The sequence below is a fragment of the Triturus cristatus genome, chromosome 3_1 (genome assembly GCF_964204655.1).
Source record: "Triturus cristatus chromosome 3_1, aTriCri1.1, whole genome shotgun sequence".
NCBI lineage: Eukaryota > Metazoa > Chordata > Amphibia > Caudata > Salamandridae > Triturus > Triturus cristatus.
Genome location: NC_140583.1, coordinates 67,832,428 through 67,857,145, shown reverse-complemented (window position 1 = coordinate 67,857,145; position 24,718 = coordinate 67,832,428). Strand labels below are relative to the sequence as shown.

The 24,718-nt window shown below is 44.6% G+C and overlaps 1 protein-coding gene across 1 annotated transcript in view; it reads left to right on the top strand.

Annotated features, from left to right (window-relative positions):
- The window catches only part of TTC17 (tetratricopeptide repeat domain 17), a 458,242-nt gene extending 434,235 nt beyond the window's left edge, over positions 1–24,007 (top strand). The window contains exons 24-25 of the mRNA XM_085643464.1: positions 5,208–5,351; positions 17,367–24,007. Of these exons, the coding sequence (XP_085499590.1) occupies positions 5,208–5,351; positions 17,367–17,498 (276 nt within the window). The 3' untranslated portion in view covers positions 17,499–24,007. The remainder of the gene's footprint in view (positions 1–5,207; positions 5,352–17,366) is intronic.
- Positions 24,008–24,718: the final 711 nt, after the last annotated feature.

Here is a 24,718-nt window from a genome sequence, read left to right as displayed (position 1 = left end):
ACAGGCTCACGAACGGACCCGGCCCAATATGAGCCTCTCCAATCAAGAAAAATTTAGACTGCTCCGCCCCTACTCCAAGCTTGTCTGTCAATCAGGGATTTAAAGTCTGCCGGGTTGAGGGCGAGCCAGTTCGGGATGCCGCTCCGCAGGACAGAGAACGGCGCCTGGAGCACGATCTTCTAGTACCCTTTGATTTCACCGAGGGCCCCCTCCGAGATACCTCCCACGAATCTTCCAGGTGGTGTATGGCCCCGCACCCCCACCGTTTCATCAGTCCATTTAAACACCTCCTCTGGCGAGTCAAAGAAATAGGTATGGGAGCGGTAGACCACTTGCAAGCGAGCAGGATATAGTAGTGCATACGGGAGCTTAAGGTCCCTCAAACGGGCCTTGGCCGCCAGGAACGACTGCCGCTGCTGCTGAACTAGCCTTGTGTAGTCAGGGAAAATTAGGATATGTGCATTGTCATACTGTAGGGGTTCTTTGATGCGTGCCTGCTTTAGGATAACATCTCGGTCATGATAGTTCAGGAGCTTTGCGATGACTGGCCTTGGGCGGGCCCAAGGTGGACGTTTCTGCATAAGCGCTCGGTGGGCACGCTAATTACAAAGCAGCGAGACATAGAATCTGGTGGAAGCCAACTCTCCAGCCACTGCGTGAGGAACTGCTCCATGTTGCCCCCCCTCGCAACCCTCCGGAAATCCAACAAAGTGGAGGTTGTTGCGTCTTGCCCTTCCTTCCGCATCTTCCACTCGCAGTGCAAGGCACCGCTGGGTGGTCTCCAGCGCTGCCACCCGCTTCAGTGTGGTGACGTCATCCTCTACTCCTGAAATGCGAGTCTCGGCCCCAGCAGTGATAAGGGATACAGCGTTCCGCAGATCCTGTCGTAATAACATGACGTCAGACCCCACTGCCCCGATCTTAGCATCCAACATGTCCCTGGACTGTGTGATGGCTGCCATTAGCGCTGCATTGTCTGGCACAGTTCCTGATGATCCCTTAGAGGACCCCACAGCGGTCCCCGGGTCTGTGAATTTGTCAATAGGGCCCTGTTTGGACGGTCCTCCACCGCCCTTATCTCGCGTCATGACTGGCTCTGGATAATTCCCAGCCCGTCCGAGCAGTCGTCAGATGGTCCGAACCAAGGACCAAGGGAAGGGGGGACAACGATAAGGGGGAACCCCCCCACTGAGCTCCCCCGGCCCGACCTGGCCGCCGAGCGGGAACGGGTGACTGCAGACGGATAGGCGAGAGGGAAGGCGGGCACTCAATGACCTTTTTTCGGGGACCTCCGCCCAACACCGGCCACCTATCACTGCCCTGCCAACAATAGATCACCACCGGGCACCAAAATGCAGGTAGGAGCACCACTGCCCAGGGCCACTGCTAGAGGTCCCGAAGAAGAACCATCTGGACCAATAGGCCACTCATGTATGTTCCTCTGAAGCGGGAGATCAAGTCAGTTTCGCACCAGGCAGCAGTTTTCAGCCGGGATCACCTCCGATGATCTTTGGAGCAACTCATACACCCCCCAACAATGCCGATAGACCCCCCGTGGCCCGACTAGACCGCCAAGCACCTCACCAAGAGGGGGTGAAAGATAAGGGAGGGGGAGAGCAGAGCAGCTGCTGCGTCAATCCCGGCTGGTGTGTTGTACACCAGCGTCCAGCGCTGGCCCCCACCGATGTCACCCACGTGGGCCGATCTCGCCACCAAAGCAGGTGCGCCCCCGGTAACAGCCCACTGGGCACAGCCCAGCACCCCCTCTTCATCAGGGGTGGAGGGGCAAAAGCACTCGCACCCTCCCTAGGATCAATGGAGGTGGGGGGGAGCCGGCACCAGCGGTCCCTCCGGGTCCAGTCAAGCCTCCGGTGTAGTGCGCTTCCCCCAGTGCCTCTTCACACCCCCTCGCGGTCCGATATGGCCGCCGGCGCCCCCCGAATGGATGTTCAAGGGGGGGTGGAGGAAAGAAGCCCTGGAGCCCCCGGGCCTGGGCCAGGCGCCCGTCTCTAGTTTTCCCCCACTACCGGAGGGCGACGATGTGTGGGTGCACCACGGTCTGCCACCAAGCCAAGAGGACGCGAGAGATGGACCCCGCCCTTACCGCCTGCTCTGGATATCGGCTCTGGCGTGCTGATGGCGGCAGCCCGATTTTCACCTCCTCCACCGTGACCTGAGACGGCCGGCGAGTCGCGGCGCAGCTCCCACAAGGGCCGTCTCCGGGAGGATCCACCCGCCTGTGGGGTAGATCACAGCCCGGGAGCGCTCACCAGCACCAACGTCTGCCAAGTCCCGCAGCACAGGGACCGTGCCGCCAAGGCCGCTCCTCTGATCGGCGAGGAATCTAGGCGACGCCCCCGGCCTCACTCTAGGCCGCGTCCTCCAGAGGCCCCGCCAAGCCACCACTTGCGTATCGTGGTCCCTAGCGGCACCCACAAAGCCAACTTCCGCTCAGGTAGGGGCCGCCGAAGCAGTTCAGCAGAGGGGCATATTTGAGTGACAGAAGTGCATCGGAGAGGCAGGATATTTCAGGATTTTTAGCTGGGCTGGACGGAGCGCTCTCAGCCCATGTCTGCCATGTCGGCTTGCCAAGCCATGCACCCCATCAGAACAAAGTTTTTATTCATGAAAAAAATCAAATGGGTAAATTATCCCATGATATTTAAATTCATTAAGACATTTAATTGTAGTCGTTGCAATGCTGCCCCTTAGTTCAGTTATTTAAATGATAAAAAGCTATTTAAAAGCATATTTGTCTAATTGCTATGATATCTAACAATGTCAAGCATCCTGTGTTTATTAAAGAGAAGCAATGATGGGTAATTGGCAGTCGAGAATCAATGTTGCATTGCTCTATGAAGCATAAGATTTTTATACTTTAGCAAGTAAAAATAGCTTCACTGTATTGCATAGCTAAAGCAGTGAATGGCAGATGCTATATGCGGTTTCACAGCTTCTGTTTTTTACCCAAAAAAACCTTTAGGTGGAAGGGTAATCAACTTGCAACTTGACTAGCTAAAATACATTAAAGGAAAATAATCACATTCAATGGGTTTGTTATTAAAAATTCAATAGTGTAAATCAGTCATATGAGGTAATATCTTCCATCTGTCGGTATAGTTTCCATGGGGATAAGAAATAATAATGGGTTTTCATAGCATTAAATATTCTATCTGTTTTCTCTCAGCACCAGTGAAAAGGGGGTGCTCCTGTTAACAGTTTATGGCAGTCAAATTAGCGACCTCTGAAGGATGAACAGCTCAGTCTTCTTGAACTCAAGTCTTTATTTTGTCCGCTGCAAGTGTTTAGCTCTTTGAGCCCTTCGGCTGGTTGAGACCCCATTCTGAACTTCTCATATGTGTTGCACATTTTTGGATGACCCATTTAAGAAAAAAAGTTATCTTCCAGAAATCAACTTGAAGTATAGACACTAAAGAATTTGTGGTCTGTGTGCATATAGTGACATTTCATTTTTCTCATTTTACTCCTTTGTAAATGTCACCTGCTGGACACTTCCTCCTGGTTAATTTTGTGGGGTCAAATTACATGTTAATGAAACCCACAGATTTGTTTTTTTTTTTTTCGTTTTGTGTTATCCATGGAAGAGCTGTGGACCTAATATAAGATAAACCGTCTTGAAAAGCGATCCTATATATTTTCCCTCAAGATGAACAGACATCCTCATTATATTTGCTTGGGCATTACAGGCAATATTGCCGTTTTTGCTTTTTTTTTTTATTGCGGTCTTGATCAAACTAGGGAATAGGTTCATTGTGCAGATCTATGAATGTCCTGACTGGGGAATTTGTCAAGCTTGAATAAGCCTTTTCTATACTCATTTTGAAGTTATCCATTATTGCATAATTCATTGGAATCCCACTTTCCTAATCTTAATAACTTGAAACAAGTAGTATTGGTTTGAGTCAACACATGAGTGAAGGCTAATGTGCTTTCATGATCCAGCTTAGAAGAAGCCAAGGGATGGTCACGGCTGCTTTCGAACTAATGTTAAAAACGAGAAGCTCTCGAACGACCACCAAGATCAGGAAGAATCTAGATCTCCTCTCGTTGCTGTTCTTGGTGTTCAGTCCCCCGTAAGAGGACCATTGGTATCTGAGTAAATGGTTTGAAGTCCAAAGCCCTAGTTGATCAGCAGTTTGAGATCAGATCTTGAAACTTGGTAGTACCCTTTTTGGCATTTTCCACATGTATTGCAAACGTCATGACCTATAAGGGATCGGATCTGCACCCGTCGTAGAAAGAGCTGTTGTCCAACTTTAATCACCAGGAGTTGTGTAAAATTGGTTGTATAATTGTTTTTAATTTAAAATTGCGTGCAAAATGTTTTTAGCTATACATTAGGTAATCAGAGTTTAAACAGTTTGTTTTGCTTAGTTGTCTACTACATCAAACCATTAATAAAACAGTAAGCGTGTTCAGCCTGATAGATTTGTGGCCCATTCATAAGCAGCATTATTATTGTGCAAATGTTTCCCCACACCTAGAGTCAAGATCATTTTTATTGGCATTATTATTTAGATACGAATTCTAGTATGATAAACCTCAGGAATCATTTTTATTTGGGCGTTCGCTATGATCATTCAGAGAGAACCGCTTTTTCACTCATTTCTGCGTGTGATTCAATTGTAAAAAGGTAATATTATGATGTGATTATATGATAGAAAATTATATTACCTATTTTAATTTTCAATCCTAGTTCTGTTCTGCATGCTAGTGGCTCCAGGCACTGTTTCCAGTAGAACTGTAATAGTAATGGAGGAGCATTATATTAGGATTATAATGAAGAACTTTAAAGAGGTCAGGGTGCTTGTTTGACCGCTTGAGCCTCTGCCCGTGTATCCAATACTTTGAATCGTAATTTGTTGTTTTTATAAGAAGCTTTGACATACATACTGACACAAGGAAACATTCTGAAGACTTGTTATTATTGTTAAGATAATAGTCATCGAGGTCTATGTATATCGGTAGGTGACGTCTTCTCTGTATTAAATAACAAACCTAGTACCCATAGATAAGCGTTTGTATGTCTTAGAACAATCCTGTCCAGTGTCGTCATCGTACTCCTAATTCTAAGAAAAGCTATCATTTCCCACAATATAAAGATGTCATTCTTGTACGGCCACTGTAACAGACAAAGGGACTCGTCTATGTATTTTCTTTTTTAAATCAAACTTCTCTTATTTCAGGATGTGCCACTAATCAGCCTGGCTAATATTTTCCACAATGCCCGGCTTTGGAATGATGCCATTATTGTTGCAACCATGGCAGTAGAAATCGCCCCGCACTTCGTTGTGAATCACTTCACCCTGGCTAACGTCTATGTAGCAATGGTAAGTAAGCGTTCTGTTAAAGCACTGCTACATTTTGCAGAGTTTGGGTGATGTGAGTAACTTTATATTTGGAGTGTAAATTTAATTTCGTGTGACATCTTCCAATCTTTTAAATGTTATATACAATACTTTCTGTGGTTAAAAGGTTGTCAACTAAGACAGCCCATCTAGTATGTTTGTCAGTGATATTAATCAATTAAACAAGAAATTAAATGCCCGAGTTGCACATAATAGTTGTCACAATTTTGCACACAAGCATTAACGATTATCCGTAATCCTAAAGGATGTCGTGTGGAGTGGAGAATATCATGAGAGATCTGTTCTACTGTACCAATTCCACATGTTCATCCCGAATTCTAGGCATGTCGTATGATACATTTCTCTTGGTTTAACCTAGCAGATTTATAAGTGGAGTCACCCATGATAATTTTGCATACGGTAATACCACGTCTTAATACCACAGGTATTTTATTGCAAGTTCAGACAAACTCTTGTTTTTATCCAAATCAGTATTTAGAGGCCTCTCTGAAAAAGGTCCCAAGGTGTAAAAATGCTAATTGCAGTAGTTTAATCCTTCTGCAGGATATCCAACATCTGTCAGTCTAAACAATTAGTACCTTTCAATGTTACCTGTTTGCATTAAATAAGAGTTAAACTTCTAACATTTAGAATTTTTATACCCTGATCTTATATATTTTTTTATAGTTGATTATTTAAAATAACTTTGCACTCAACGTATTTTTGCTGAAATAGCAACAGCTGCATATTATTTCTTCCTTGAATACAGGATCCTTATAGGTCTTATCTAAAGACTCAACTAGACTGATATTATTTTCATGACACGCCAATTGGGATTTCTTCACTAGAGCACTGTTTTGGCCGATTTTGAGTTTATAGTCTTGTTGGTTTGCATAGCTACTTAGTCAAATTAGAATATATTTAAACCAGACAGATTGTGCCACTGACTGATACAGCAGCTGCTTTTCAAGACCTCTGCATCTGTTGTTTGGGTTTCAGTCATCTGTTCTCACCTGTGCTTTGTCTGCCATCTTCAGTAAGAGGCAGCTTCCTGAACTGTCTAGCTTTAATACAGTTTAACGTACACATACCTCCTCGGAGACATTATTTTCATCACTAGTAAGATGAATACAGGGTCTCCAACACCATATGCTGTCCCAAATAAATTTTGTGCTGGTAAAGATTGCTTCACCCTACCTAGGAACCCTATGCAAGCTGTGCGAGTAACCGAAAGCTCTCCCAGGCCCTATGCATGATGTTAAAGTGATCCGTTGTTCTGGTTCCAAGAGAGGGCACCAAACAACGGGTATTCATCATCTTATGCTCTGGAGACTCTATTGCATCAGCAAGTTTTTCCCATCTCCTCATCCAGCAGGTTGCCAGCCTCCATTGCATGGTAGGATAAAACTGTTGTCTTCTGAGTATGGTGCTATGGGCCTGATACACTAGGGTAGCAAGCACGTTTGCCTCCCTAGATAGAGAAAAGTCCAGAGACTTGCATTGGGGAGTCAAGTCTCGCCCCTCCTGTGGGTGGTCTGTCGCAGTCTCGGTGTGATCTGGTTGGTCCATGTCTCACTTCTCCTCCCTTCTGCACATCCTAGCTATCACTCTACGCAGGTAGTAGATGGGAAAGAGAATGCTACCCTTTTAGCTAGTAGAGAGCTACATTGCAAGATAAAGAGGAGGATTTGTCTAGTGTTTGGGCTCATCATTAGACTTTGTGAAATAGTAGAGACACTGACCCCTATGAGCACAGCATCTCAGGGCATTTAATAAAAGTAGATTTAATGGAACTTGTCAAGTACCCAGGAGAACGTGACATCAACACTCTCCCTGCCTCTCCAGTCCCTGGATGTGCAGGAGCTTGTTCCAATCTCTGACACATCCATGGGCCTTTAGGAGTCTCACTGGGCACCGACAGTCCAGCTCCCCTGACCTCTTCCTTGAATTTTAACTCACTGAAAGTAAAACTCTGTGGCAAACAGGTAATGCTAATTTAAAGCATCAGGCAAGGACAGATGGCACCAAAGTTTCACAACCCATCTCAACTCCTCTTGGATGTTGATGCAGGTTTTGTTCAAATGTTATCTTTAATCTAGAATTTTGACTTTTATTTGGATGTCTTGAGCATGAAGTGGAAGGCTAAAAGAGTCTACTTAGTGACACCTCAACTATACCTGCTTTATCACCATTCCTAAGCACCAGCCCATTGTGTCCATCATGCACCTCTAGACAAATAAATGAATTTATACTTTGGTGTCAGCGACTACTCCATGAATCCCGCCCTGACCACTGAGCACTAAGTCCACAATCAAGGTCATGCGTGGAAGACCTTCTCCAGGCGTATATATCTGAGTTCTTGGATAGAAGTTAGTGGGTCCCCTGTCTTTTTTGGACCCTCTCTCCCCCCAACTCAATCTGTTGTGGCTATGCCTCCTTTGCTGGAGGACAAGGTGTTGTTCTTCCACTTGGCAAGGAGCTCAGATGTTTTCAGGCTTGTGCAAAATAAATGTATCAGTTACTCTGTTCTGCCTCGGCAGGTGAGAGCTTTTGCAGCCAGTGACAGGCTGGAGTGGCAGGAATTCACAGATACACCTCCTTGCTTCCAAACAGTGCCCAGAATGAGTATAGGAAAGATCCTATCCTTCTTAACCTGGGCAAATAAGCTGTAGAACAAAAAATGCTACTGATGAGCCAAAACCCATTGATTAGGCCACAAACTCTGTCCTGTCCATATGCTTGTATAGTAGTGTAAGCCATTGAATAGAGCCAGAGGAAAATGTTTGCATCCTCCCCTTTTAACATGTTGTTGGATACCTCAGATGGTGAGGTCTGGCAGTATAGGTAGGGCACAGTCATAGCAAAATTGTTAAGTGACATCTAAGTGAACAGCTGGAATAATTTTTTTTCTGTGAGCTCTGTCTCGTATGGGTATGAGGAATATATCCTACTGATAGTATGTTTTAAACTAAAGTAGACTTTTCTTTCTTGAAGTCTGCTGTCCTTAATTTGTTTCTAAACGATTGCACTGACGTGATGTTAAGTTCAGTGGTAATGAAGCTTATTTTGCAGTTATTTTTACGCTAAGAGTATATCTGCTTTGATCTACCTGGGCATCATTGCTTTGACCTGCTTTCAGGATGCCAGTTTTTCTTGTAATTTCTTTGGCAGGTGCCATCTTGGGAGAAGGTTATCCTTCCTTTGGTGCTCTAGCTTTAAGGCATGGGCAGGACGGTTAGTGCCTATTTTAATGGCTGATACCTCAGGCCTACAAGGGACCCTGCAGAATTGAATATAAATCCATGTCCTTTCTGCACACAAGGCATACCAAAGAAAGCAAAAATTGAAGGTGTTAAAATGTGTCACTAAGCCATAGGTGGCAGGTGGAACCAAGGCCCTTAGAGTGGTTTACACGAGAACCAGACCTTATGGAAACCAATTGTTAAATTATTTTCTTGGGGACAGGGAGATTCAATTTTGAATGTCCATTTGATGTTGCTAGGTAGGAGTTGCAAGTAATCTGCCCCGTGAAGCTCCTAGCCCTTTGGTTTCTTCCTCCATTCAGTTTTTGTATCTTTTGCTGAGTTCATTGGCAGTGTTACCACTGGTTCTGCATAGGTCACCCTGCTTTGTCAATTTTTGAAGGTTAAGAAACGTTTATTGAAGTATAGAAAATAAATTGACCCAGTATATCAGACATTGTTAACTGTAATGGTACTATAAAAAAGCACTAAAGCAAATAGTCTGTATGATAAATAAAAGAAAAAATCTGAAATAAAATTGGTTTAATTTAAAAGTGGGTAAGGAGAGAGAAATGGACATAAGACAAAAGAATGAAGTAAAACTGGGAAGAAGGGCGTTGAGTTATAATATCGAAAATGTCATGGGCTATGTACAATAGATTGCAGTAGTATTTCATAAAATGGCAGAAAGTGTAAAACATACGTAAAATCAGAATGAGCAGCGCAGGAAAGATGACATGGGGCAATTCAACGATGTCGTTATTAAAAGTAGACTTACAAGGAGCCTTTGCACATAAATGGAGAGGACATATCCGTTCTGTTTTTAAGTGGGTCAAAATTAAGTGTGATACTTTCAATCTTATGATTAAAACAAGTGGCCACCGTGTAACATGAGAAAGTTTAGAATAAAATGATCAACTCTTTGTACCTTGAGAGTGTATAATGTGCCATTCATGAATGGAGGTGTAATTGCTAGCCAGGTGGATATTTTCTTACTAGGAATGTTTTCCTTAAAAAGAGAATATTTTCGAAGCCTTCAACAATGAGTTATTACAACTTTGCTGGAAATATTAAAGAGCAGAAGGAGTTTTGTGCACACTAAATATTGATTTATATCCCACTTATGCTTCTCATATTGTGCAGAAAAGAGTGAGTTGGGGTAAATTTTGTTTGTATATATCAAAATAGGCAAAAGATGATTAAGAAGTTAGTAAGCTCAGTTAATACTCATTTCTTGCCAGTCTTTCCAGTATATAACTGTTTTTTATTTTTTATTTTAAAGAGTAACAAAGAAAGGAATAATTTATTATTAGTATGTTATAGAAACAAGATTGCATACAGTATTCTGCAAGTGTTTCTAAAAATCGGCAAAGCACATGAAGTGGGCTTCGGAGTCATAGATATAAACTCTTTCTCTCTCTCTAAAAAAAAAAAAATAGGGAGGGTGGATTGGGGTTCTTTCTGTACGAACCCAAGTAAGCAACTGAGCATACTCTGCATGTATTAACCAATATTCAGTTTGTTTGAATTAGGAAGCCATATGACGCATGTAGAAATCTGGAAATGTTACACCTACTTGTCATTTGGGTAATTTCAGCCTTGCCAGAAAAATTCTAGACTTTGAGTGTCATAAGAATGCGATTAGGCATTAATCGGTTACTAAAAAGGATTTAAGAATATTAATAGGCAGTGTAGAAATCAGATGTAATGGCCTGTATGCAAACATTTTAATAGTCCCCAAGTTCCCCTACCAAGATAGAAATAAAGGAGTCCATTTTTCAGATGATCCAGAAATATTTTTTTAAGCAGAATCTAAATTCAGCTCGACTAGTTCAGCAGCAGTGCTAGTGAACACAAGGCCCAAATGTTTAATTCTTACATTTTTCTAAACTACATTAAAATCCACACACATCCTTCATGCAAAATGTATTCAGGGGTAACATTTCTTATTGATCCAGATTAAATTACTAGTTGGAAACTGGAGATAAAATATTACTGTCCTCAAAAACAAGGGCAAAGACATTTGCTGGATCCCAGTGTACAATGAGGCGCCATCTGCATAGGCCGAGTATTTAAGTGTCAGGGTTGGAAAATTCAGTTATATTACAGTTCTGACGAACTGTGGGAACATATGGTTCTAATGAAAATATTAGTAACATAAGGGGCAGAGGGGAGCCTTGGCATTTACTTGGCCAAAATGCAAACGTTGTAGGCCGCCTCTTTGCACACGTTAATGAAGTTGAATGCTTGTTTTTGTGCCACACTGCTATTCTTGAAATAAGCTGCACATGTTTTGTTATTTCCTTCTTCTGCTGGGATTTAGTCTGAGCACTGCGTACAAGGTCAAAACATTATTGTGCGCTGTTTTTCTCTGTGTTCGGCCACAAACACCTAGACATAATAGAGAAATCTAGCTGCTGTTTTCGCTCTAAGAAATTCTTATCATATAAGCTGAGACTTGCCTTTCTGAAAATAGATTCAGATTTCTGAGGAGACTGCAAAAGATCTGCAGTGGTTGCTGGCGCTCAATTGGGTCAGCAGCAGATCCTTCTCACTTCCTCATCCAGAGCGGACAGTAATGACGGAATCATTGCTTATGGGATGGGGTGGCTATCTGGGAAAATGGGTGATCAGAGGTTTCTGATGACCGACTGAGTCCCAGCTCCATATCAACCTTCTGGAGCTGAGGGCCATCTGCTTGGCGTTAAGTCTTCCATCCATTCATCAAGGACAGTCTCATTCAGGTCCTCAATGTCAACACCACTGCCATGTGGTACTGCAACAAACAGGACCCACCCTGCTCATGGACCGTGTACCACGAGGCCTTGCACCTCTGGAAATAACTGGGCCATCAAGGAATTTTTCAGTTAGTCAACCACCTGGCAGGCTCTTCGAATTCCAAAGCGGACGAACTCAGCTGTTGAAACCTAGTAGATCACAAGTGGCAGATACACCCAATGGTAGCGTAAGGTCTCTTCTGTGAATGTGGACAAATTTCGCTCAATTTCTGTCACCACAAAGAACATGCAATGTCCGCATTTCTAGATGTTGGAGTTTTCAAGAAGTCTCTCGCTTCAAGATATAGTCCTTTCTTGAGTAGAGTGGGAAGATCGAGACCAAGAAGATCCAAGTCCTCCTAGTTTTTTCAGATTGAGCACAATGTAGTGTATCCAGATCTAATTGACTGGATTACCTATCCTCAGATTTGGTGCCCCTCTGGGAGTGTCTGCTGCTGCACCAGCAGAGCACGGTTCTGCACCCCGGCCTTTGCATTCTCCACCTGTATGCTTGGAGATTGAGCGGCTAAAGCTGAACACCTTCAACCTGCCTCCAGAGGTGATTGATACCATCTTGGCAGCCAGGTGTTCCTCAACAAAAGCTGTTTATGCCTGTTGTAACAGATTTGTGAGTTTGTTTGGGCCACACCAGATTGACAAGCCAAGTAACCTGATGTTTTGTTGTTTTTGTCCCTAGGCTAGCAAGCCTTTGCTCCGGGCACAGTTAGAGTAACATTCGGCTATTTCTGCCTTTTTAGGTCTACAGTTATGTGCTTTTCAAAAGGTTTACTGCATTTGTTTGCTCGCTTTCCATGTGTCATGCCACAGTAGGACCTTAACTTGGTCCTTACCTTCCTGATGTTCACTCCCTTTGAGCCGCTTCACAACTGTCCCCTGCGGCTTCTCACCCTCAAGATGGTGGTCTTTGGTGCCAAGACATTGGTGCGGTATGTTGATTGAACTGCAGGCACTGTCATCCCCATACTACCTTGTTCCCAGAGAAGCTGGCATCTTTGTTCTACATCGGTCAGAGCACAACTCTGCTGGATTTCTATTACTTGCCTCACCCCTCAAAGGAGGAGGAGAGACTCTCTCGCTTGGACCCCAAGAGAGCACTGAGGTTTCACATAGACCGTACCAAAGAATACCGGTTGGATGATCAACTGTTTGTGGAGTTTTCGGAAGTAGAAAAAAGCAAAGCTGTACAGAAGAGAACCATCTACCACTGGATCGTGCACCACGTTAAGATCTGCTACGTATTGGCCAAAAAGCCACTTCTGGAAGGACTTCATCCTCATTCTACTAGGGACAAAGCTGCTGCCACTGCATTGGCACATGGAGTCCCTGTCCCAGACATCTGACATGCGGTTACCTGGGGAGTCCTCCTTACTTTCACAACTTGCTTTTGTCCGGACAGTCAGTCTTTGCCAAGAGGGGCATTTTGCCCACTCTCCCCTGCAGGACTTTCTGGTTTGAGTCCAGCCACAGACGCACCTTCAAATAGGTACTGTTCTGGTATCTATCCAAAAGATGAGGAATCTGTGGCCTGAAATCTCTATCAGAACAAGTTACTTACTTTTCGTACGGCTCTTTCTGTTAGAGACTCCAACTAGCTGCAGATTCCTGTCCGCCTTTCCCATCCTCTGTGTTCAGTGATTGGACTCTATCCATTAAAAGTCTAGTATTCTGCACACAGGTCACACCAATTTGCTTTTAAGGCTCTGCATCTGAGGGTTTCGGACACTCTCAAAATCAACTTGGGGTGCGAGGGAGAGGCACCTTTATAGGCTCCGCACGTCATTTCCAGAGTGCATTGGTCTCGTTCAGAGCCGCATGTGCCACCTACCCGCACACAGAGGTACTGCTAATAAGTTTCCAGATCTAGTCTAACACGTGGGGAATATTCAAGAGCGGAGGAAGCTGTGGCTAGATAGTCTCTCTACCTGGAAAAAACGCTACAGAAAGTAAGTAGCTTGTTCTTTGAATGTATGGTTTTATTCTCCCTTTGAGGTTAAGCAGCCGACCTTTCTGACATTCATATGAATTTAGTTGTCCCTCAAGAGGTAAGTAAGGATTATAGTGTAGCAGGGAATAGTATTGAATCCGTTTCCTCTACTTTAATTTTAGTTTGAGTTTTATCAGTCCTGACATTAGTACTGGCCAACTACTCTATCTGCTTCCTGTTAAGCCTTTCACTAGTTATCACGAGGCAGGTCCAGGGCAGTCTCTCTGCTGCCGGTATATGAATGGGGAGGCAGCTAGTAGGAGTATGTTGCGCACTGGGCTGCTACTGCCTTTTTTTACTACTCTTTCATGCACAGGCAATCAAATATTGTTTGTCTTATGCTCTTAAAGCCGCTGTGCCCCAGGTAATGTGAAGAACTTGACACTCCCTATCAGTCGGTTGTTGGTTCATCCATGCCTTTATTCCAGAGAGGCTGATTCTGTAGCGGGCTTAAAGGAAATGGAACTTTGAGTACTATGATGACTCACTTTAATTTAGAATTAAGTCACTGTAAAGTCTTTCTGCATTAGACTAATGCAACAGGTTTTTTTTTCCAAATACAAATATCTTCCAGGCTGTTTACTCTCTGCGTGCCTTTTTCAATCATTGGCAACAAGAAAACGCAGATTTAGACCCAGGGGTAAGATGTGCTTGATTCCACTTCCCTCATTCTTGAAAGCCAGGGTCAGGTCATGTTAACTTCACGTAAATTAAGCTTGCAAGACAATCCGTGCCCTGGTTTTGCTTTAGGTTTCTATCTGAGGCACTATTTCTAGCATTAATATCTGTGCTAAACACCTTCCTCACCTCCAGCAAGGTGCCAGACTTAAAAAAAAACTAGTGATTTAAGCCTTTGCTTAGAAATAAAATTTATATTTCAGATCCAAGAACAACTACAGGCCAGCTTCCCTGCTGAAACCATTGCCAAAATAGACAAACTATTGTGCCCATTGGCTTTCTTCTCACTTGAGGGATCTAATACGCTTGACTACATCTAGGAGGGATTTGGGTCTACAATGGATAGAAAGGCCCTCTGGTCTCCATCCTTGATGAACTCCTCATGGGCCTTGACGCAGGGCACAATGTCCGCCTCAACAGGCTGATATCTCTGCTGCCCGTGTTACTAAGGATCACGGAGTCCTGAGCCATCATCTGATGGCTTTATGCCGGTGATGGGAAGGGTCACAGCCATGTCTTCTCTCTGTTCTGTTTGTCTGTCTTACATTTGGTCTCTATGAGATCATCCTTGTCACCCACCCTCTTCAATGTTTACATGCTGCAACTTTCAGGTGTTATTACATAATCTATTCTGAAGTTGATCTTGTATGCACATTGCACAGTGATAACCCTGTGTTTTGAGAGGGCTCGATCAGAACTCTAGCACTCACTTACGCCTTCTTTCATGCCAGTTTAAGAACTATGCAAATACTGGCTGAAGATCAAAGCAAGTAACGCAGTGGTGGTGGTTTTAGGCCAGGACAGCTTGTGTACTCCCCCGCTTTAGCCCTGCCCTTTCCCCCTCATTGGCCCAGTCCACTCACCAAGGTTAGAGACATCGTTTTTATCCCCGACAGGGTTTTCTACCAGTGATGAAGTGAATACAGTCACCTCAACTTGTACTGATGAGACTTTTGAACAAGACCCTTCTGTACAGTGCCCATCAGCCTCAAGCACCAGTGGTGAAGTTGGTATCCCTCGAGAGTCGATGATGCCAATACTTTCTAATCGGGGTTTACTGGCAGAAGATCCATAAACTCACGATAATCCAGACCTTGTCAGAAGATTGAGTTCTCTTTGTAAATTTGAGTTTGTCTCAGTAGCCCATCGCAGCCTTCATTGGCTGCCAGTGGCGAGGCACATTTACTTCAGGCTTTTATGTATTACTCCTTACGTATGACAGGGTAGGAGACTCTCTCTTCTCGTTTACACCAGTGTACCAATCATTCATTCTCTTCAGTCTAGAGACCTGTTCACGTTGGCGGTTCCAGGTTTTAGAAGGTTCTGGTGGTAAGTCTTGGTTTGTTCAGGCACCTCAGCTGTGGAATCCTCCCTATTGATGCATAGAAAGTTGTACTTCCTTCTGCAAAGCTCTCTAGACCCAACTTTTCTCTTAACCCTCTTCTATTCCTAGCGTCAACAGGCCTACTGTTGTACATCTGCATAAAGCACCCACATTAGTTTCAGTTGAGTTATTCTAACAAATACGAGGTTTATTCCAAAGGGCCAAATAGACTTTCACATTAAGTACCGATTTGCCCTTCCATCTTTATTTTCTAATTGAACCACATCGTCTGATTGGTGCCCGCCTTCATTAGATTATAAACTTTACCCAAAATTGTTCCTTCAGAAAACAGACGTTCAGCTTGTCTGACCAACTCTTCATTTCTTTAGATGCTCCAGAAAAAGGGTGAATGCTTTCCAAGCCGAGCTTCAACAGCTGGATATCTACAGGTATTAACTTTTGGCATGCCAAAGCCAGCTTTCCTTTCAAAGATATGGTTACAGCATCCTTTTCCAGGAGTGTTTGTACCACAGCTGGGCTCTACGCTAGAATATTATCGGACATGGCCAGGCACTCACATGAAGAAATTAACATTTCTCAAAGCATTACTGCCTGGGTAGAGATGTGAATGGACAATTAGCGATTGCCCAGATGCTCCAGCTTTCTTTATCCACCTACCTCTGGCCCATTGTTATGTTGTATTGCTCGCAGTCCTCAATCTAGCACTACGCGAATCTATGAAAGATCCAAAGTGTGAGAAGAGCTACAGTTCATTTGCATTGACACCGATCATAGATTCACCTGCTACCGACCATCCTGCCCTTTGTGAGGCTCACTGACACCGATCATAGATTCACCTGCTACCGACCGTCCTGCCCTTTGTGAGGATCACTGTTTGCACTCTACATTCGTGCATGAGTGCTTTGAAATGAGCTCTGCACTGGCCTGCAGGAGATTTGATGCACTTCATTGTTTGAATGTTAAGCTCTTTTTAGCAAGGGAAATGTGCAACTAAATAAATAATATTATCTGGCTATTTTCAAGTTAATAATGTATGGTACTGTTTAAAGTTATAGGGCCTCCCAGTCTGACAATGTGGAACGATTCAAGCATGTCTTTCAGATACCAACTCTGGACAACTCCAGTTACAGGTAAGTAACCTATTTCTTAACCCTCGACTGCCCTGTGACCCCAATTCAGAGTACCTTGCCTGTTGTTCACCCTAATCATCAACTAGTATATACGTATATCCCTCCTACGCTGCCCTCCAATCACGCCACACCTGAAGGAGCTCCACGGCTCCCCATTCACAAACTAGCACCATTCAAACTCCTCACCCACACTTCAAGGCACTACATGAAACTGGCCTAGAACATCTCAGCAGTAGCTTCTGCTTTCACAAATCTCCCATTTTGAGACACTCCATCTCCATCCTCGCCCGCCATGCGGGAAGCTGTCTAAGAATGGAGCCGATGCCCATGCCCATGACCAGCAATGGGTGGAGTCACTGAGCCTCGTGACTGGAGAAGAATCTTTGAAGAAACACTAGATAGCAGGGGGTGTGCACAGCATGTGAATTTACAGCACTACATGCCACGAACAGAAGCTTACGAGGTAAGTAACATTGCCCATATAGCTATCTGTCGATCAAAAGTTTTATCACTGAGATATGATTTGTGCGCTATATTAAATTACAATTAACATAGATATATATGTAGAGCAAGCTACTGTAATCTACTGCTTTACAGCACATGTAATCAATGAATTCATTAGCCAGCTCACCTGGTATGCACCACCAAAATATGCCCTCCAGAATATTATCTGCAAAATCTTCTCTAACAGGAACCTGAATTAATTGCGTAAACGGACTGTGGTACATGAGTGCCTTCTTTTTTGCATTTGACCATCTTGTGCTCAAAGCAACAGTTCTGCCCATGCGTCATCTATTTTACTGCAATCTTTCCTTCTCAGGAGGAGTTTGAGAAGGCCATGCAGTGGTACGAGTCAACGCTGAAGCTTCAGCCAGAGTTTGCACCAGCCAAGGACCGGATCCGCACTATTCAGTGCCACCTCCTGCTGAAGAGAGAGAGGCGCTACCCTTAGCACCAGGATGTGTTACTCTTCGCTTTTTTTAAAAAAAACCCTGTTCATTGCTGATTGCGTGAACAAGGGCACTCAGAACAAATCATGGGGAATTGAACCCTTTCGTGTTTTATTTTTCTAAAAAGAAACGTTTGGGATTAAATCCACTAATGGAAAAATTTGGGTTAGCAATAAAATGTTGTGGGATCAGCAGTAAAAATTAATTTAAATCTGTAAATATTGAGTGGACCTGTTTTGGAATCAATACCCTGGTGGGTTGGTGGTGGTCACTGATTCCGGTTAAGTTGTTCAAGATAGACGGACTGCCCCTCTTACACAGCATCCCCACAGGGGCACTTGGATCACCACAAAGTGGCAGGGCACCTTGGTTATCAGTTACTTCAGAAGAGTGTTGATCTATTGGGCACCTGACTGTTTTATTCTTGCCATTATAGCAGTAACACACTTGGAACGGGATTGCACTAAACAGCAGGTGGGGCACATCCTATTAAGGGCTGATGGCACACTGAAGGTCACTGCTGGCAGCAGACTAAGCCTTTTTTCCATCCAAGGCCAGTAAGAGTTTCAAAGAGTTCATGAATTAATTCAGAGGTCCTGTTTAGGTACAGCTTCATTACAGAAGTTATGTTGTAATCCCACCAAAACTCTCCGGTGTAGACCATGCCATTCCCACCCCTTACCCCCCAGTTCACTGCAGAGAGGCTGGACTGCAGAAACAAAAGTTGTGAGCCATTTACTAAGATTGTTCTTTCCCCATCATTGGTGTCACCTGTATGTACTAATCGCTTTCTACTATGTCCACTAAGTTGGCCTGGAGGCGCAAGTCTCACTACACACCTTGTTCAAGTACAGGGAAACCACAGTATCAGACAGAAGTGAGGCTGATCTCTTCTGACAAGCGTAGAGCGACTGCCAGTGGAGCCTGGACCCAAGTAATGAAACGACCGCCCTCTGATGTCTCTCCATATGGCGCTTCTATGCCACAGACTGATGTCCTATCACTAAAACGTAACCAAAAGCTTTACCTTCCGTTCTCCGTGTTTTCAGGAAATGACTCTGTTACCCCCTTTCAAAGCCATTCCAGCAGAGCAGTCCACAGAATAAATCACTAGAGCTCAAACCCTGAAACTACAGCAACCATCGTGGCACTTGCATGACCGAGAGTAGCGCAAGGCACTTTTTTAGATTTGAAACCGAAAGGTGACTTCTTTCTGTGGATGTGCCAAATGTTTCTTTTCTTGTTGGCATGTTCCTTCAAAGGGGCATCAAGAGAGGCTCACACAGCCTATCATGCATGGTGAACTATTTCCACCTGACCAGCTTCTGACATATCGCTTCTTTCCTGGTCCGTGGCTGGTCTCCCCAAACAGTAGGGTCTTCTTCCCGCAGTCCACGCCTGACCCTTCCTGCTCTGGCCCGTGCCGCACTGCGTCTTATGTGTTCATTAGCAGAACGCACATATACGCTTCGTAGTCGCATCATCCTTTTCAAGTTAATCCCATCTACGGCTATTAAGATTGAGGGCCGCTTTAAAGGATTTCCACAATGGGCGTTGCGGGGTTTAGTAGTGCCTTTTTCTCCGAGTTTGCTGATACAGGCTTGTGGCGATCAAGTTGTGGCCCAAATACGGCCAGCTGTCGGTGGCTTGTGTTGAGCAATTTGGCACTCAAAGTTCATACCTTCAATGTTTGCTATCAGAAGCACTTTAAATAAACCTAAATAGCGAAAGCACAACTGCTAGCACTTTCATTAGGCTTGATGCCAGTGGAGCGGGGAAGCTTGCACTCTGTGCTGTTGATCCCTCACATATTGCCCTTGACTGCTCACCTCTTTCATTATGAGAATTCTGCAACTTCTTCTGTGCTACAAAAACTGTTTAACTGTTCTGGTATGTGGATCCCCACTGACTGCAGTGTGAGCATTTGATAGCATGGCCTAGACTGACCTTGATGTCATTCCTCATTTATTTTTAGGACATATTCTTGCTTTTTTCCAGTGACGTTGAAACTTTTTAGAATCCTGTAGTCTATGTCCCAATTTGGAATTCCGAAAATAAGCACATTTCTCCATCAAAATTGTGATATGTTGAGGTTGGTGCAAAGATGACAAATAGAGACAGCCATGCTGTTTGTTTGTGTGGAAAGTGGACAGTGAAGTTAGAGTGTGCCTTGTCTTTCCAAACTAAATATATTCAGCATTTTACAAATTAGGTAAATAACATGAATGAATGCAACAATGCAAACTAAAAATGCAAAACCTTTCCAAAGCATAGTCTTCTGAAAGAGACGTATAACTGCAGGTTCCTCACCTTTTGAATTTTTCCAGGTTTCAGACTTGATATGGAAGATTTTCATAGCAACTCTCTCGTGCACCGGTAGGTGGCATCAATCGGCTCTGCATCAGGTCTGTTCTGCCCCGGATGTGACATCAGGCCACTATATTTGCTTCACCTGTTCATGCTGATGTCAGTTCCTTTTTTTCTGTGTCTTCTGATGCGTATCCAGAGCTTGTTCTCTCAAGCCTGTCAGACTTGACAGTTTAGCCAAGCCTTTTCTAGTGTGCAAGGGACATGTCCCCTCCTGAAGTCTCAAGATTCAAGCAGTGTAAGGATTGCCACAAATAGATGTCTGTGACGGACCACTGCATGGTCTGTGTCTGGTCTCCAATCACAACTCGCGGGGTGCAATAAGTGTGCAACAAGATGAACCTGAAGGCCATCTGCAAACGCAAATACAAACTCTTAAGTCTCTGAGCATTGACAAAAGTCGAAAAAGGCCCAGTCCTGGTCAAAGTCAAGGACACAGACACACTCCTGATCTTAGAACCGATCATTGTCTAAGTCAAGATCGTCCGGTAAGTCCACACACAATAAAAGTCCAATTACGGCTCTGCTTCATCTTGCAAAACCCACCACTTGGAGTCGGGTGATATTACAGTTACTACAGGTCCACAAACTTTGTCCCCAGAGCAGTGGGGTTACTGCTGGTGGGTCAGCCCTAGATGTGAGTTCTAGCTTCAGACTCTATGTAGATTTCTTACACGGGCCGCTATCCTCGATGCAGCCCAAAGCGTTGGAGCCGGACATGGTAGTCAGTAGTCGTTTCAGACTCCAAAACGAGTACAAAGGGACTTCACACACATCTCAGTGACCTCACATTTACCCCCATTCCAATCCATGAATTTGGAGACTATGATGATAGATCTAATCACATTTATGACAACAAAAACTTATTTTTTGGATACAAGACGCCTTTACCTTTGATACATGCTCTGAGGCTGGCCTATACGCTCCTCTTCCTAATGTGGCCACTGAAGAGCCTGTCTCCTGTGCCAGAGTAATAAGGAGAGCAGCTGAAGTCTTGGACTTAACCTTGCCTACAACAGAGGTCAAGACAAACGCAGTAACGGAAGTGCTTCATCCTGGACAGACTAACCAGGGACCTCTGCAACTATTAAGTGAGGCCGTCGTGGACACACTGTTTGGTACCTTGGCAAAAACAATATCTTGCCCTCCACTCAATAGGAAAATTGGAAGACCTCACAAACTTGCCCCAGGGGACTCAGCCTTCCTACTGCAACACTGGTCACCATAAAGGTTGTTGGTGCGGGCCTCCATCAGTCGTCTGAACCTGAATGACTGTCTGACTACATTAGATTGCGAGTCCAAATGTATGGAGGTATTCGCCAAATGGATGTTCTCTCTTGCCAGCCTTGCCCTATGGTTTGTCATTATGCAAGCTGCATTCTGGTGAGATTTGCCGACGTGTTATGGGGCATGGAGGCAAACGTCTTCAACACAATCCCAGATGATATATGGCTAAACCTCCAATGCCTCATCCAATGGCCAGGACGTGGTGAGTTACTTCATCAAGTCGAGCCAGGAAACTATTGACTGCCTAGAGTAGACTGGACGAGCATGGTGCTTAGTCATCACGCTTGGATCTGATCCATTGGATTCTCGAGTGACGCTCAGCAGTCACTTTTGAACATGCCCTTCACTGAGACCCATCTCTTCTGAGATGAGGTGGTTTTGCCCTTGAACTTTTCAAGGACAGCAAAGCTACTGCTCCTTTTCATAGACCTACTTCATGTACGCCGCCGTTCCTCCAACAGTTTCACTGCTTTTTGAGGCTTCGTAAAGGTATTCAAACAGAGGCAGTGACAGAATTTGCTTCAACCACTAGCCTCCCAGTCCTTTCAAGGTCGATGCAGAGGAGCAGGCTGCAGCATCTAAATCCCTAGGGGTAATGATAACCCAAACTGTAAACCACTCCTTCTGCCGCAGAACCATTTTAGGTCCTCCTTTGCAGCACATAGGTGCCCTTTGGGAGGTCGCATGACTGTTTAACTACCCAAAATAAGAGATCAGACTGGCTGCTACTACCATTACCCTCTGTACTTCTTCCTTTCGATGAACAAGTTCAAAATGCTCTCTGGCTGAAGTTCAGTATGCCCTGGATTCAGATGACCCGATGGTAGCATTGGATGTGCAGGGCGCGTATTTCCGCATTCCCGTCCTGCAATTGTGCAGGCGTTTAAGGTATGCCAAGGGCACTTTCAGCTTACAATGCTCCCTTTTGGCCTTACCAGTGCAACTCGGGTGTTCAGTAAGGCAATGGTAGTAGATGGAGCTCCTCTGCAGAGGTTGGAAATAACCGGTCTTCCCATACCTTGACAACTGGTTGCAAATGACTGGCTCCCCTCAAACAGTTGTGGACGACCTCCAGACAAAGACAGGTCCGTTGATGTTGTTGGGCTTTTCCATCAAAGCACTGAAATTACACCGGACTCCATCGCAGCAGCTCCCCTTCGTCAGGTCATCCTGGACAAGGTGCTTTTCCGAGCCTTCCCTCTGTCTCAACAAGTCAACTAGTCTAGGACATTCGGGCTTTGAACCGGATATGTTAACCTGGACCTGGTTGTCAGTGAGAATGACTGGCTTCTGGACCTCTTGGCCTACTGCATCTTGCTAGGGAACAACTCCAGGTGGGACATCCGGTGTGGGTGAAGACAGCAAAAGATCTTCAGTGACGGCTGCTCAACTATATTTGGACCAGCGATAAACCCCTCTCCCTGCCCCATCCAGATTTAATGGTCGTGGCCGATGATTTGTTGCGGAGTTGAGGAGGTCATCTGTCAGAGGTGGAGATCAGAGGACTCTGGTCCCTGGCAGAGGCCCATCTCCACATCAAGTGGATCCCACCTCATTCTTGGAGTTGGGGGCGATTTGCTTAGCACTGAAGCTGTTTCTCCAGACCATCACCGGGAACGAGTACAGGTGCTCAGCATGACCGCAGTGTGGTACTGCCATAAACAGGGCAGCATGGAATTGGGGGTCATGTGCGAGGAGGCTCTATGCCTCTGGAAATGGCTTAATGCTCATGGCATTTCCCTGGTCACCCTGCAACTGCACACTCCTTTTGAACCGATGCACAGCGGTACTCAGTGCTCGCTAACCTTTAAAACTGTTTCTACTCAGTCACTTCTGCCCAATGAGTGAATGAACTCCAGGCATTTTCCATCCAGCAGCCGGTCACATTTGTTTACACAGATAAACTGGTCATTCCATCAGAGGCAGTTTTCTTGCCAAAAAGTTAATCATGCCATTCCACATAGGGCTATCCACAACCTTGCTGTCTTTCTAGTCTCAGCCTCATCCCTTAAAGGAAGAGATTCAATTTAATCGTCTTAACTCTGAGAGGTCTCTCAGCTTTTACAGCGATCGGCACGGTTATCTGGGGGTGGGATGTACTCGACACGGAGTCGTGCAACGCCACCTACCAGCGTACGAGTGACATGCTATGAAAATCTTCTGGATCCAGTCAGGCACCTGGGGAAATTCACTTGGTGAGGAATATGCTTCACTACCAGAAAGACCTTTATAATAATTAGGTAACCTGTTCTTTAATAACGTGTTCACATTTCTTGGTCTGCCATGGGCTGTTTCAAGGACCAAACCAATGTTGAGGTAATTCTGAGTTGGATTTCTTTGGTGAGTCATGCACATTTTCTGCTAATGTTGTTCACACTTGTTAAAACTGCTGGCTTGTCCTAGGACTTGGGTGAAGCGCTGCTGTTTAACCCTCACACCCCTGGGAGTAACAGAAGTGATGCAGAGGTGGTAAATGTTGTAAGAAACAGTTTGGCAGCAAGATTTATTCTATTGAAAATGTAATTCTTTATGGAATTAAGCGACCCCACAAATCCAATCCGTGTTTATTTTTTTTTTTTTATAACCAGATGAGATCAGGTGAACATTTCAGTGTATTAATGCACAGTTTGAGCTCTTTACTTTAATGGTTCCTTTAATCTACCCCTGAATTACTTGAAGATGAAAAGCATTACTTGTTCTCAAAATGCTAAAGTGTGTTGCTGCTTAGAGAACATTGATCAAGTAAACCAATATGGGCAGTTTCCTGCCTGAAGAAATCCGTAACGTTTGTACATCATTGCTGAAAACTACCAGGGTGTGCATACTTTGGATCAAATAAAAATATGTACGAAAAGTGTATATTGTGCCATGTGGTTTCTGGGGAAGCGGGTGTAAGTCTGATTTTAGGGTCTGCAGTGCCTTGCTCCTGTGCCAACGCACCTTTGCTTTGGTTAGTGCACGCTCCTGTCATGAAAAGATGTCCAGGGTGTTTTTTAGTTTATACGGAAATTGCGCCTACACGCCGTAACTGTAGGCGCACCCAGAGGTTCTATGCTTGTGCTCTGCCCAGGCCAAGTCCACGGAACAGGACTGCCTAACCGAATAAGGGATCCACAAGAGCTGGTAAATGTGAGAAAATATTTAACTTGCCATTCATGAAAATCGGTTGCCCTGAGACGACCCGTACGGAGACATCCTCCAGGCATTGCGATTCCAGATGGGCAGTTTTGTCTTCACCATCTCTTGCACCTTCTAGCGACCTCAAGCAGGACAACTTGCATAACTGTTTGGCGCTCACTTTCTGAAACGTAACTCCTTAAAAAAAAAAAAAGAAATGAGGTTCTGCTTAAAAAAAAAAAACCGCCCCCCCCTTTCCTGGTTATTGGTTTATCGAATAAGATTCTCTCCTTCAACAATGGGCCCTCGCCTGTCGCTTGAAACTCCCTTAGAAATGTGGGTCTTTTTCTGCCTTTCATTGGGTCTCCAGTCTACCAAGCTTATTATTTTATCTTAAAATTAAAAAGAAAAAAACTCCCTTCCACTAGATGTCGATTACCATTCGTGCCAG